Source organism: Chiloscyllium punctatum, chromosome 39 (assembly GCF_047496795.1).
Source record: "Chiloscyllium punctatum isolate Juve2018m chromosome 39, sChiPun1.3, whole genome shotgun sequence".
Classification (NCBI taxonomy): Eukaryota; Metazoa; Chordata; class Chondrichthyes; order Orectolobiformes; family Hemiscylliidae; genus Chiloscyllium; species Chiloscyllium punctatum.
In genome coordinates this window covers 63,110,552-63,126,449 of record NC_092777.1, presented here as the reverse complement: position 1 = coordinate 63,126,449, position 15,898 = coordinate 63,110,552, and the positions used below count along the sequence as shown (strand labels likewise).

Genomic DNA, 15,898 nt, shown 5'->3' with positions numbered 1-15,898 from the left:
ACTATCTTTACCTTTCCAGGAGTATTTACATAAGTGAAAGGTGAGGAACTTCACAAAGGGGGTTAGGACATGCCTGTAGGTGTGCAGAGGTATAGGTGTGTAGGTGCATTTAGGAAGAGACCATCACATTCGAGGAAATTCTTACACATCAATTGTCTCTTACCTTAAATCGGTCTTTAATTGCTTGTCTTTCCTTATCTTTTAACTGAAAAAAGATAAAATAAAATGGATTACACCAATAACTCACCAGAGAGGTCCTGCTACTGCTAAAAAGAAATTGCTGATTACTATGACCTACAATTGAGGCAAGATTCAAATTCATTACTTTGCCATACAGACCAGAAAAATCCCAGGTTTAACTTATAAATTTACATGAAGTTAGTTATCTCAAAAGGTGACAGAGCCAAAGCGGGTAAATGAAGTTTGAATACAAATCAGCCACAATCTAAAAACAGTGAAACAAGATCGGGGCTAACTCTTGTGTTTATGTTCAGATGCAGCAAGGCCTCCCCAAGCTAAAAAAGATAAAGGTACAAACCAAAGGTCAGCCAAGGCTCCCACATGTGATTGTTACAGTGATCCTAGTCAGTTTGCAGATGATTTGAAGATATGATCAGGTTTACTGGGCAGACTCACCAAGCCCCGTGTGTAAGTTACAGCCAAGTTAACAAGGTAGCAGACAGTGCTCACAACCCGTGGATCTGCTCCCCAGGGCAATCAGGAGGAAAGGGTGTGGTTATGTTTTAGGGTGGAGTTCCTGGAAGGACACTGCTGCATATGGTTAACATAGAAACTGAGCCCAGCAAAGCTGCACAAGGAAGGAGTGTTTCACACAAATTTAACAAATATCAGGAACACTTACTTTTGTTGTCGACTGCAAGACAGGCATGTTAATCTCATTTACGGGTGATGTGACCTTTAACCAACTGTAAAAATAGGATTACATGTTAAGCAGATAGTTCCCTGCTATATAATTAGCACCATTCTCCCTCTATTTCATAAGGAAAAAAAAAGAAGTGAATGTTCCTAGCCATTCCCACACCACCCTCCACATTTCTGCCATTGTTCCTGCAGATGCCAACACTTCAGGAACATTATTCTTACAGCACAAGCTCCTCCACATCAAGATCCATCTTTCAGAATCAACCACATTCATTCAAAAATCACAAAGGACAGATTTCCTTTTTGAAAGGAGAGTCAAACAAAAAAAAGGTCCTTCTCTCAATTAACAGTTACATACTGACTATTATCAATATAGTTTTTAATTCCAGATTAACAATTTAAATTTTTCACTAGCCTGATTGATTCAGAATTCATGTCTCTAGATTTTTAGTTCAAATCTCTGATATATTAAGTAATGTATTCACAACATTAAGTGGGGACAGAATCAAGCTTCATTGTGGGGTCTTCAGTCAAGTTACCTGTAGATGTGGAGAAAAAGGACAAAGGTACAGAAGATTTGTTGGTGTCTACAGAACGGTGATTGTCTTCAGAGAGTTGGGAGGACAGAAGAGCACAAAACACAAGATTACCTGCGCTGGTAAATTTGGAGCTGCTCATCAATGTGCGCCTTGTAAGTCTTGTCTGCATTCTTCTGTGTTACTGCTACAAGTTGGATTAATTCAGACCTGAACAAACATACCGAAAGTGAGGAATCTGGTTGACCTCAGCTTTTAACCAGTAACCAATTGCACCAATCTACAATTTTTGCTAATTTCTTCAACTATATCCTGCTGGGAACTTAAAAAAAGACACTTTCACAACATAGAAAAGTTATAAAATACAACAATATTGCCTCCAGGCATTTGAACACATCCAGTCTAATGCATTACAACCAAGACAACGGCCTGAAGTCCAGAATGGAGGGCTCAGACAGCGGTCAGTGCAGAATAGGATCATGGTTTAGCAGCAGCTCACAAACTGATTTTGGCTACAGCTTTGTACGATGGTAAAAAGGGAAATATTTCAAAAGAAAAACATTCTACTAGTAGAGAAAGAGCAAAAATAGAAAAAAGTTCTTGTTTTCTGTTTCACTTCTGCAGCTTTAAATTTGCCAGTCCGAGAACACCAGACGTAATTACCACAAACTTACTTCTCCAAGGATTTCAGGATGTAATTAAAGTTATTGAGAAGGAAGACTGCACCCAAAGCAGTGTCCTCATAAACCTTAGCCTTGCTGTGCAGGTTCAGCTGCAGGTTGCCAAGTATTTTGCCTAGTGAGAGAAGGAAGTGTATTAAAATTGGAGTAAGAAGGTACAGAAATAAATTTCTATTGAAAACAAATTATCTGCATATCCTCAGGAGATTGGTCTTTATTCTCTACTGCTTCCCACTGGTACTCTTTTTCATTTTCAGTTGGTGACTCACCGAGGCTCAGGGGGATGTCCTGGCAGGATTATCTAACAGTAGTGGCCAGTTCTCTCATCCCAGCTGGCCATCAGCACAACAGTGGCCCACAAATTATTTATTTTTAATCCTGAGAACCAGAGATGGCTGTACAAGAAAGATCTCTGGGAGATGGAGCGATGGGGAGCAAGTTGTGTACAGGCACAGATCAAATCTGGTAAGAATGCAAGAAACACAACTCAAGGGGCTGAATTACCTTCTGTTTCCACAATACCTTTTCCAATATGATTTAACAGAGATCAACAAACTGTCAATTAAATTCCAAAGTCAGGTTAATACAGAAGAGCGGTTTATTCACTGTAGCTCAAGTGGATCAAACACTTGCCTGAATCAGACAGGAGCTCAAATCTCCTACAGAAACCTGCACACTGTCTTGACTGACACTTCCAGTGGAGTGCTGCACTGTAGGAAGGGGTTCTCCCTCAGATGAGAGAAAAGCTACATCTGCCCTTTCAAACAGAGATGAAACTTCATAGCACTATTCGAAACATCCATCAACCAATATGATAAAAAAAAGATTTTCTGGTCATTTTCAGATTTAGATTGAGAATTTATTGTGATACGTAGGTGAGTACAGGAATACAAGAGCAGTGAAAAATGTACAAAGTCACCATCTGCCAGTGCCATTTCAGTATACGAAAGACAGGATTACAAACAGAAGTAAAAGAAACAGCCAAAAGAAAGAGGAAACATCTAGATCACTCCCCTGCCTCCTTGCTGCCTGAAAACCAAAGCCACAAATCTTATCCCTCAGACTGCGAACACCGAGAAGCCCTGAGACCCTGCATGCTGCACAACTGTACACCCACCACCTCCCTCATCATTATTTGTAGAAGTTTTCCGAATCTCCATCACAATATTGGCTACACATTTAAAAAAAACTTGACTGACTGCAGCAAGCTTTAGAACACCTTGGTGTTGTGCAATATACTATTGTTCCTTAGGAAAGACAATCTGTGGTCCTTACTCAGCCTGGGAGATAGTGGGGGCTGCAGATACTGGAGAAGTCAGAATCAACAATGACTAAGATTAAACAACAGGCCAAGCAGAAGACAAAAGCAAACCAAGACAGTCCCAACCCACACTGCAGCAGAGGCAAGGTATGACATGAAGCTGCTGAGAATTCAGCACTAATTGAAAGTTAAAAGGCACTAGCATCCCACACACTCATGCTAAAATACCCCTTGAATCTTTTACTGGAGACTTGCAATCTAAATTTTAAATTATAAACGTGATTCATACACTGAGTCATGCAAATAATGTGGGAAGTGGAAATATCAAGGTTCCACACTAAAGCACCTCCCCAAAAAAACTTAACTGGAAGTTTCATAATTTGGGCAGAATACAATAAAATCAACAAGACCAGGAAATAAACTTCATACAGGATATGTAAATAGCTTCTTAATACCTCAACATTAACTCAAAAACTTAACCAGCAATTAAAAGTATACAAATAGGTTGCCTATGATTAGGTGGGGGAAAACAAGTTTCCATTATTTGTATAATCAAAACCCTAGGTGCACACAGTGAGAAACATACAGCATATCTGATACCAAACTTAAAGCAGCTTTTTTAACAATTCATTCATGGGATATGAGCACCTTTCTCATCAACCACATTGATATGGATCTGAAATAGTATGTAGGCCAGACTGGGTAAGGGACAATAACTTGTGGCGCTGGGTAAAGCCACAGATCAGGCAGCAACTGAAGCAGAAGAGTTGGTGTGTCACAAGTCCTGATGAAGGGTTAAGCCCGAAATGTTGACTCTCTTGCTCCTCAGATGCTGCCCGATTTGCTGCGCTTTTTCCAGTGACACACATAATCAACTCAGACCTCTCCAGCATCTGCAGTCCCCCACTATCTTCCAGGCTGGGTAAGAACCACAGATTGGATTTCCTAAGGAACAGGAGTGAGCGAGATTGGTTTGTACAGCAATCAACAATAGACTTGTGATCCCATTACGGAGACTGATCTTAAATTCAAGGTTATTTTATCTTAATTACTTAAAAATTTAAATTCTATTAGATGTTATGAAATAAAAACTATTCCATTTCCAAAACATGCAAAACTGCACATGACAATTTATCATAACACAGACAATGATTTTACACGAAACTGTTTCTTCGCACAAAAGATAAACTCCCACAGTCTCATGCCTAGATATTTTCCAGTGATAACAGCTAACAGACAAAATGCGTTCATGTGAAATTCCTTTATGGCATTAAATTGCTTTGTTCAAGGTAAATTTATGGAACAATGTTTTCCAAAAGTAGGTGCATTGACGATATTATGAGCAACACATGATTCTGCCTTTGTTTCTACAAGTTAGGTCGACAGGCATAAGTTAACAGGAACATGTGGCCTGAACTTTCAGGCCACAAGTCAAAAGTACCAGATAATAAATTGTTGGAGCTACTGCATTTTTATAAAAGATTTATTAACTTCCATTATCAGATGGCACACACATTATATGTACACACCCTCATCCACAAAAACAAACTCTTCCACACCTCTCAGATTATCAATTTATGGGTCCCAAATTTCTGGTAAAATGTAACAATGGACCAGGCAATTTAAATCTTTCAAACACTTAAGCAAAAGGCAGAGAAACCTCACTGTAAAAGCGATACTTACAGATGTAGTTGCTGAGAAGCCGCCTACTGAACTCAAAGTTGTAGGTGCTGGTAGAGGAACCAGTTTCTGCAAGTCAACCATTTCCAGTTTTAGTGATAAAATCAAAATGCATTCTGATAGCATATTTTGTTTGGATGATGATTTAAAACATTAATGAAATCTTCTCTTAAAGTAATTCCTCCATTCTAGTCCTGCCACCACCCAAAAATAAAATCCAACACACACACGCAATTTTCTAGACAAGATCACACAGGGACATACTGCACCCAACTTATAAGATCCTAGAATCCCTACAGTGCGGAAACAGGCTCTTTGGCCCAACAAGTCCACACCAACCCTCCAAAGAGCGTCCCACCCTTTCCCAACCCTATTACTCTACATTTTACACCTGACTAATGCACCTAAATCAACACACCCTGAACATCATGGACAATTTAGGATGGCCAATTTACCTAACCTGCACGTCTTTGGAAGATGGGAGGAAATTGGAGCAGACACAGAGGGAATATGCAAACTCCAAACAGTTGCCAAGGCGGGAATCAAACCCAGGTCCCTGGCACTGTGAGGCAGCAGTGCTAACCACTGAGCCACCGTGCTGCCCCACTGTAACATTTTTTGATAAAGACTACTTGCTGACATGGAACAATAGCCCAGCGAAAGGAAGAGTGCCCTCCATCCTGTTTAACTCCCTGATGACACAATAAGTCCCCTACCCAAAGCTGTGTTCAGGGTTCCAAATTTTAAAAATCCACTCTGCAAATCTGTGACCAGTTAGGAGCAGCACAACAATTTCAAGAGGAAGAGATAGGAGAATTCAGGAAAAGCATTAAAAATAGCAATCCACAATACAAGGAAATGCGTGTTCACTTCACATTCCCCAGGCGGAACTGGACCCCTTTGGGACAGAGTTCGACGGGTGGTATTGATTCACTGACATTGCTCACAAGTGGTTGAGGGGCAGATATATCCAACCCTGGTTGTGGCCACGCAGCCAAAGACCCTTCTAGGAAACATTTAACTATCAATCTTGCTTTACCTTCCCTTATACCAGTGCCTGTCACAGCACAGTGTGGAATCAAACCTGGGATCCTCCTGATTGTAAGGGCCACGTTACACTTTATAGATGCCAATAGCCTTCTGGAAACACTGTCGAGTAATTAATCCCCAGTAACAGCATAAAAAGAAGCAAGCAGTTACCCAATGTGGGAACAAGTGCCCTAATTTGCAGAAATGTATGCATTAAATCTTCCTCAAACCTTGAGCCATTTGCCACCACAACCAGCTTTACATGGGTGGTAAATTAGAGAGAACAAGCTGCTTAACAAATGAGGCAATGGACATAGTTTAAAACAACATTGATTCCAATAAAATATAAACTGATGGGAAATATCAGACATGGACAGATTGGAATTCCATCAACTCACCTCTGGGATCTAAAGGAATATTGTAAGTGTCCCCCAGAACTACAGGTGACAGCACAGCGAAGAGAAGTGTAAAAGTGAAAAGGATTAAAACTTCATTAATTCAGAGAGAGTAAAGTTAAGCAAGACAGGGAGGTCAAGCAGAGAGTACCAGCAGGGTGGTAAACAGGTAGAATAGCGTGGTTGGGGAACAGATACAAGCAGGAGGGGAGGTGTCAGGAACAAACCAATACTTGAAGTTAAAAAGCAACAAAAGCTGAAAGGCAACAAAAATGTTTAATTTTAAACTGGGTTCTAAAATAAATACATGACAAATAATTCAATACGCTAGTAAGATTAGCAACAAAAAACAGAATTTTACGAACCCAACTTTTAAGCCATTTGGAGAGGGTAGGATTTTAATCTTTACAATGATTTTAATTTCACTCGAAATACAGCTCTTAGAAAACTGAAATTCATCAGCATCAGCTACTGTTTTTTTAGACAAGAACTGTCCAGTTACTGACTGGAAAGCAGAGACAATGAGAGAATCACTCTGCCTTTTCCCAGGTCAGTAGATTGCAGCTTGGGAAGCAACAGTCACCAAGTGGGTGACTGGATGATACTCCTTTAGACCAAAGTCATTCATTTGAATGGACACAGTGGATGGCTAAAATATGACGCAGGGAAAAAATAGCAACACCCCTAGCATTTCCTCCAACCTCCTCACCACACCCCCACCCCACAAAAAAAACTTTAAACACACTCACCCTGTGATGCTAACATGGCACTTGCTGTTTCCTGAAAATCCAGCAGCTGTTGAAGGAATAATATCGCCTGCAGGAGAAATCAGTGGCTGTTAGTGCCTCACAACAGTGCACAGCAAACACAGAATGACTTCACTTTCCCTTCCATCTACTCCCCTGAAGGTGGCTTCCCAATGGGCTTTGGTTCCATGGGCTCAAGCTTCCTTTTAGCGTCTGGCTGCCATGATTATTCAGGTAAGGGCAAGGTATCTCAACTTGATCCACCTACTTATACCAGGAGGCATATAGATGTTGATAACAGCAGAAATCCAAGGGGGGTTTGTATCACTATCACTGGATAATTCTTTCTTCCAAGTGCAGCACATCCATAGGAGGAATGAACCCAGCACAGAATAACTTGGCTGAACAGTATGCTGAATTCGTGTCATTAACAGCTGAACAATTGGCAAGTGTTCTATCATATCGCCTTATCAAAATCACAAATTTTAGATGTTCACCAAACACCAAGAATAGCATACGTAATAAAGACAATATAAAAACTTTTAATGCCATACCAACGTACATTACTGGTCAGTTCATGGACAGTTCCATCTTTGGGCATATTATACTCTTTATCTGGATCATTCTGTAGAATGAGGAGAAATGAAACTACATCACTGCTTACAACCACTAGATTTTCACAGAATGATAGAGTTTAAGGTTTGATCTTTAAACAAAAAGACAATTTTTTTTTGATCTGAGGCAGAAATGTTTTTAAGCCAGAAACAAAAGATGATAAAATACAGCAAGAGATTAAGATACAAACTGCTTTTAAAAAGGTGATTGATTTCAAATGGCTTTGTGGTAATTGTACAAATAATTGTACAAGCCCAGTCTCCACAAGAATGTCATTAGCTCCTAAATGTATTGCTTTTAGACCTGTATGTCAATTCCATTGTCAGAAAACCCACCTGGGGTCTCTTACACAACCTAGAAACAGTTAGCGTTTATGATGCCACCATCCCACTGGTTAGAGATATGAAGAAATAGGCAGTCAAGAAAAGCTGATAGCATGACACAATGAGAATACATTAATAAAGAATTTCAGCAATTGTTAGCTGCGGATTGACAGTCTAGAAGTTACTAACAATTAACAGATTGTAAAACATTGCTGAACTTATAGAAGAGAATGAAACTTCACTGATTCATCACCTACCTTAATACTATCTGCAAACTCTTCCAAAGCTTTTGCTCCTGTGGTTTCCATGGAGGTAATGAGAACTGGTAGCTTATTCTTGGTGCTGGCCGCTGTACCCTGTGTGACACAATTATCGCTAAAAATATCTGTAGAAGCACATTTGTCTGTAAAAGGTTTCAGCCTCAATTCTGACCCTTCCAAAAATTGAAGAATAAGTGTAATTCTGAGTGACATTTCCTAAGCTGACCAACTTTACTGGTTGGAAGCTGGTTGCTGGGCATAAGGTGACATCCAGTTGGACAGTATTTACTGTCAAATGGCATTGGCTGTCCAATCTTTGTATCAGAAGTGTGGGATCATTACTTCTGCATGGAAAAGTATGGAAAAAGGAGAATTCAGGAGAGGTTACTAAAGCCTCCAGAACACAAAATAGGACAGAGTGTTTAATAAGGATTAGAAATCAAACTTAAGCACACCAGATAGAGGGATAACAATGAGAAGAGGAACTGAAGCTATGTATCAGAATGCATACAGTATACGAAATAAAGTAAATTAGCTTGTGGCACAGATCAAAATTGGGAGGTATGACATGGTGGGTATCACAGAGACATAGTTGCAAGGGGATCAGGATTGGGAGCTAAATATCCAAGGATATACATCCTATCGAAAAGACAGGCAGGTGAGCAGAAAGGGGTGGGGTTGCCTTGTTCGTAAATGAAATTAAACCAATAACAAAAAAAAACGATGTTTGGTCAAATGATATAGAAATCGGTGTGGGTAGAGTTGAGGAGTCACAGAGGTGAATAAACCATAATGGGAGTTAGCTGCAGGCCTCTAAACAGGGGCACAAGGTACACCAGGAGAAAGAAAGACAAGGTTACAGCCATCATGGGGAATTTGATATGCAGGTGGATTGGGAAAATCAGGCTGTTAGTGGATCACAAGAAAAGGAATTTGTGGAACGTCTACAACATGGCTTTTTAGAGCAACTTGTTGTGGAACCCACTTCTAGATTTAGTGTTGTGCAATGAGGGAGACTTGATCAGGGAGCTGAACGTGAAGGAACCCTTAGGAGTGACCATAACATTCATTTGCAATTTAAGGGGGAAGAAGCTGGAATCAGGTGTAACAGTATTACAGTTGAATAAAGGTAACTACAGAGGCATGAGGGAGGAACTGACCAGAATTGACTGGGAGAGTAGCAGAGCAGGAAAGACAGTGGAACAGAAATGGCAGGAGTTTCTGGAAGTAATTCAAGACACAGCAAAAATTCATCTCCATGAAAGATGAGCATACTAAAGGATGGATGAGACAACTAAGGCTGACAAGGGAAGTCAGGTAAAGCATAAAAACAAAAGAGAAAGCATATAATATGGCAAAGGGCAGTGGGAAGCTTACAAAGATCAACAGAGGACAACTAAAAAAAGAAATAAAGAGGGAGAAGATTAAATACGAGGGTAAGCTAGCCAGTAATATAAAAAAAAAGATTGCAAGAGTTTCTTGAGATATATAAAAAGTAAAAGTGGGCATTGGGCTGCTGGAAAATGATGCTGGAGAAATAGTAGTTGGGATCAAAGAAACTGAAGAGGAGCTGAACAATTACTTACTTGGAAGGACAAGTAACATTCCACAAATTCAAGATAGTTGGCAGGGGCAGAGCTGAGTGTATTGGCTATCACCAAGGAGAAGGTGCTAGAAAAACTGAATGGCCTGGAGGTAGATAAATCACTTGGACCAGATGGACTACACCCCAGAGCTCTAAGGGCAATAGGTGAAGAAATAGTGGAGGCATTAATGGTGATCTTTCAGGAATTACTGAAAAATCACTAAGTCAGGGAAGGTCCCATAGGACTGGAAAATCACCATCCTTGTTTAAGAATGGAGTAAGGCAAAAGATGGGAAATTACAGGCCGATTAGCCTGACCTCGGCCACTGGTGAGATTGGAGTCTGTTGCAAAGGAGGAGATTTCTGAATACTTGGAAGTGTATGGTAAAATAGGGCAACATCAGCATGGTTTCATCAAGGGGAGATCATGCCTGACAAATCTGCTAGAATTCTTTGAGGAAGTAACAAGCAGGTTAGACCAAGGAGAGCAAATGGATGTTAACTACCTGAACTTCAAGAAGGACTTTGACAAGGTGCTGCATATGAGGCTGCTGAGTAAGATAATGGCCCATGGTGTCAGAGGCAAGGTGCTAGCATGGATAGAAGCTTGGCTGTCTGGCAGAAAACAGAATGGGAATGAAAGGGTCCTTCTCAGGATGGCAGCCAGTGACAAGCGGTGTTCCGCAAGGTTGTGTTGGGACCACAACTTTTCACTTTATACATTCACGATCTGGATGAAGGAACGGAAGGCATTCTGACCAGGTTTGCAGATGGTACAAAGATCGGTGAAACAACAGGTAGTATTGAGGAGCTGAGCTGAGTGGGCAAAGAAGAGGTAGATGGAACTCAATGTGGGAAAGTGAGAGGTCATGCACTTTAGGAAGAATAGAGGCATACACTATTTTCTAAGTGGGGAAAAAATTCAGAAATCTGAACTGCAAAGAGACTTGGGAATCCTAATCCAGGATTCTCTTAAGGTAAACTTGCAGATCGAGTCAGTAGTTAGGAAGGCAAATACAATGTTGGCATTTATTTTGAGAGAACTTGAATATAGAAGCAGGGATGTACTTATGAAGCTTTAAAAGATCTGGTCAGGCCACATTTAGAATATTGTGAGCAATTTTGGGCCCCATAACTCAGGAAGGATGTACTGATCCTGGAACATGTTCAGAAGAGATTCATGAGAATGATCCCAGGATTGAAAAGCTTATCATACGAGGAATGAGGACTCTGGGTCTAGAGTTGAAGTTTAGAAGGATGAGGGGGGGGGGGGATCTAATTGAAACATACAGAATGTTGGATGACCTGGACACAGAGCACGCATTGGGAAGAGGTTTCCATTAACAGGAGAGATTAGGACCTGAGGGAATAGCCTTACAGTAAAGGGAAGACCCTTTAAAACAGAGATGAGGAAAAACTTCTTCAGCCAGAGTGTGGTGAATTCACGGACTTCATTGTCACAGAAGGCTGTGGAGGCCAGGTCTTTGAGAATATTTAAGACAGAGATAGATAGGTTCTTGATTGTTAGCTTACAGCTGGCTGCTCTGTTCCAAGTTCCATTCCACCTGCAGCCAGGTGGCAAGGGTAAGGCCCAAACCATGGCCCCTCTGGTTTTTCCCTGTCCACCAGGAATCTAGATAACCTTGATGCTCCATTGGACGGTATGTGCAAATGTCCACCCTGTCTCACAGACACCAATCCTATACTATAGTTTAACGCCTCCATCCTCACACCTTTGAGCCTTTTGACAAGATTGCTGTACTTACCTGCAAAACCTGATCAAACTCCTGCTTCATCTGTTTGAGGTGCTTAAGGATAGGGAATATGGTTAAGACAGCAGAATAATCATGTCGCATAATAGCACGGCGTGCTGTGGAGACAATATTCTCTCCCTCTACCATAAGGCCATCCAGGGCTTCCTGTAACAGGAAGAGATAGACAGATGATAGGCTCCAATATTCAAAAAGAAAATGGTCATCCTTCATAATCACAGGCAGATGCTATTACTTTGGAAAAAAAAATTGTTTACAGGACAGCTACATCCTTTTGTAGGAGAAGAAAGTAACATCATCCAAGGGTTAAAACCGAAAAGAACTGCAGATGCTGTGAATCAGAAACAAAAACAGAAGTGGCTGGAAGAGCTCAGCACGTCTGGGCAGCATCTGTACATAGAAATCAGAGTTAACTTTTCGGGTCACGTGACCCTTCATCAGCAATTTCTGTATTTGTCTCAGACACACTCAGCCATGGATCAGTGCCAGAAAATTACTAGCTCAAGGCCCACTCCAGAAACTGTAGTGCACTATGGAGGGAGTGCTGTGTCTCACATGAAATGTTAAATCACAGACTTCTGCCCTCTCAGGAGGAGATCAAGGATCTCATTTTGCTATTTTTCAGAAAAGCAGAAGATTTTGCCCTGGTGTCTTGCAACAACAGCTGTCTATTAATAAGTATCCCTAAAACAGAAAGTGTTCATGATCATTTGCTGAGTGTCAACTTTCTGTTCATCATGTAAAAAGTTCGAGAGGTTTAAAAACAAAAAAAAAAGTGTGGGGAGGTGGCCCCACTAATGGCTTGGGGATGATTAGTTCAGTTGTGTTCTGTGTAATCATGGATATGCAGCTGCAATGCACAAAATGTAAAGAAGTCAGTTAAACCACACCCAGATGTAACACACAATCCCCTCACCCAACAGTTAGCTGCTGGCACCATCTGGGACACTGGATGCATTCACACAAACCCCATGTCACATCAAACCTCACTAACTCAGAGGCTTCAATCAATAAAATACTTCAGTTTTTACAAGCGAAGTTAAAGCAAATTGTCAAACTCCAAGGGAACAACAGATTCTGCCAGTTTACCAGAATTTAAACAAAAACAAAACAATTGAATAGAGAAAAAGCATTAATCAGCATTAACAACATAATAGAATCCCACCTGTATTAATGAGTCAAATGTTTTCTTCTGGTGATGCTCAGGAATGATGCCCATCAATAACTGGTACTCTATTTGGGCCAATTTTACAAAGGCACTGACGCAGTGAATGTAAGAGTCAATCTCACTGTCCAACATGTCCTCCTTCCCTGAGAAAATAGGGCAAAGTAAGATTCCAGGAAGACAGAATGCAGAGTTATTCCCATTGCAAATTTGACATTCAGCCCATTGAATTTACTCTTCCCATGTTGCTCACTATTCCTTTAGCCAGAGCTGGATGGTAGTGGCAGTACTGGAAGACAATCTGCTGGTGGACTGTTTTCCTGAGGAAGGGAACAGATTGAAAACTTAAAGATAAAATGTTCAGTGTACTCTCCCACATTGGAATACCATAGATTCGAGAAAGGGAAACTGGAACCAGGAAGTAGGGAAAGCTAGAGTTGGGAATGCTGGCTGAAATGCTAATTGCTAATACCCAATGAGCACAGCAGTAAAACATTAGAGAGCTCGAACCTACAAAGAGATTTGTCACTTTTCAAATGGAACTTATATATGCATTTGCTGGTCATGTTCAGAAAAAATTACAATTCAAATGAATGCCAAGCTTTAAAGTCAAACATACTGTGATGTCAAAACCTGACAAGACAATAAAGGTTTCAGTGACACGTCACACATTACGAAAGAACAAAATTTGAAAACTGAAAACAAAAATCAGCTGCAGCATTGAAGAAAAAACAGAATTCATTTATGTTCCCCATTCCCAATCTCCTTTGGCACTTGTATTTCATCAATTTGGCAATGACATCTTAAGTAATTCAGACCACACACACTTAAGACAATTCAGTTCTGGTATTCATCCTCGCATTTAGGATGAGAGACTCCCCGCATACACTAATGAGAATGCATCATTAGAAAATGGCATCCAATTTCCCCACTGGAATTCCAACTGGTTCAGAAGCAAAATTCCAGTGAATTTAGTTCTCAGTGAAGGCCTTGATTTGTGTGTCATCCATTTTTAGAGAACAAATTCTATAGGGAGAGAGGTCCCAAGAACTCCAGGATACACTCTCACATTATAGCATGAATTGTGAGAGACTGCCATTCCAGCCTGCCACCCAATTCTGATTATCCTGTTCAGTCAAGGGCAAAATATAGTTTAGACAGTGATTGATGTTGAAAGGGTGGGAAATAGATTACTCTGAAATTATAAAAATCATAGTAAGCTTAATGATCTGTGTAGGTATGTAATACGGTTAATACTAAGGTGTCTTTTCCTAGGATGGGAGATTTCAAGACCAAGAAACATATTTTTAAAAGGTGAGAAAGAAGAGATTTAAAAAAAAAAGATATGAGGAGCAAAATTTTTTTACAGAGGATGGTTCACATGCGGAATCACCTTGCTGAGGAAGTGGTGGAGGATGTGGGCATGGTTACAATGTTTAAAAGACACTAGATAAGTACATGGATGGGAAAAGTTTGGAGGGATATGGGTCAGCAGGAGGCAAGTGGGACTAGTTCACTTTGGGACTATGTTCAACGTGGACTGGTTGGACCAAAGGATCTGTTTCCATGCTGTATGACTCTATATTCCTACCGCTCTCTCTCATAGACTCATATTTACAACACAAAAGGCCACAATTTGGCCTGGCACGTCTATGCAGATCAACAAAGATTTACCTACACTAATTCCATTTTCCAGCTCTCGGTCCATTACTCTAGAAGTCATGGTAATGTGAGTGACTATCTAAACACTGCCTAAAATGTTAAGTTTATTATTCATCTGCCTTATCAGACGCTCTAGTGAAGCAATTCCTCCTCTGAGCCCTCTATCTCTTAACCTGAACTTACGGAAAAAGTGTCCATCCTAACAATGCCCCTTAATTTTACACAGCTCATCTGGATCCCATTCTTAACCATCTCTGCTCCACAACCCTGGCTTAATCAGACTTAATGCATAGCGCTCAGAGTCTCCCCTAATATCTTTTATGACCTCTCTCTGCACTTATATACTCTAGGGACTCTGCCATATTCTCTCAAGCAGGACAATAACAGGAGAATTGAGAAATAATCTGAACAATTAAATACTAATACTGGTAGCTAAATAAAAGGCCAAAAACAGATCTTTAAACACCACCTGCAGCAGCTTTTCCCAATGTCCATTAACCTACAGCTAAAGTAGAAAGAACACAGCACTAAACACCACTCAACCATCCCTAACAGTAACATGTAAAATCTTAGGTACAGTGGAGGAAGATCAGGAAGGCAGGTGAGAAAGAAAAATGAAACAGTAGCCTTTGCAGTTTAAACCTCTGCGTAATTGATACCAGCACTACAATAGTACAAGTAATGACACTGCCTAGACCTATAGAACACCATCGGTTATACTAACAGTCATTCTTAGATACAGTCACTGTGCTTTGTTTGAGTTACTTTTTAGTTCCGAAACAGCATTATCCGAAAATACTGACGACATGATGAGTAACTGCTGAGAAATCAGTTCAATGTAACAGCCAGTGAATATCCCATCTCTGTCAGAACCCGAAAGTTTGCAATTTAATGCAAGTAAGAACCTGTTGAAGAAATCCAATTACTGTTTCTCCAGCCCAGGGAAACATCATCAAGCCTCAGCCCATCCCCCAGACACACATTACTGAAATCACATCTTGCAACACCAAGGCAATCGATGATGCAGTATTAGGAGAGTACTAGACTTTATACTGCTGCTAGAGTGACATCAAAATGCTTCGCAACATTGGCATGGAAGGAGACTTGAACCTCTCACTGGCTCATTGTATAAAGTGTACCCATTCAAGACGGATTTGGTGGTGACAGGCTAAAAAAGGGCAGGACGTAATCACACTCCTTGCCCATTGTCAAACGCACTATTTAGTCTGCTGAATAAAGCATATTTGAAGAGAGTCTGAAACCTCTTCACTCACCACTCAATGAGAGCGGGAAGAGAGGGTAGAGTT

The 15,898-nt window shown here is 40.6% G+C and overlaps 1 protein-coding gene across 13 annotated transcripts in view; it reads right to left on the bottom strand.

The window, feature by feature from the left end:
* exoc7 (exocyst complex component 7) overlaps positions 1 to 15,898 on the bottom strand; it is a 39,785-nt gene that overhangs the window by 1,263 nt on the left and 22,624 nt on the right. For 7 of the 13 annotated variants that reach the window (XM_072558947.1, XM_072558951.1, XM_072558953.1 and 4 more), the window contains 11 exons: positions 12,930 to 13,075; positions 11,759 to 11,911; positions 8,405 to 8,503; positions 7,772 to 7,834; positions 7,213 to 7,279; positions 6,467 to 6,505; positions 5,043 to 5,108; positions 2,093 to 2,213; positions 1,533 to 1,628; positions 863 to 926; positions 164 to 205 (listed from right to left, as the gene is read on the bottom strand). In XM_072558947.1, the coding sequence (XP_072415048.1) occupies positions 164 to 205; positions 863 to 926; positions 1,533 to 1,628; positions 2,093 to 2,213; positions 5,043 to 5,108; positions 6,467 to 6,505; positions 7,213 to 7,279; positions 7,772 to 7,834; positions 8,405 to 8,503; positions 11,759 to 11,911; positions 12,930 to 13,075 (956 nt within the window). The remainder of the gene's footprint in view (positions 1 to 163; positions 206 to 862; positions 927 to 1,532; positions 1,629 to 2,092; positions 2,214 to 5,042; positions 5,109 to 6,466; positions 6,506 to 7,212; positions 7,280 to 7,771; positions 7,835 to 8,404; positions 8,504 to 11,758; positions 11,912 to 12,929; positions 13,076 to 15,898) is intronic. The other 6 variants (XM_072558949.1, XM_072558955.1, XM_072558950.1 and 3 more) reach the window with 1 other exon arrangement.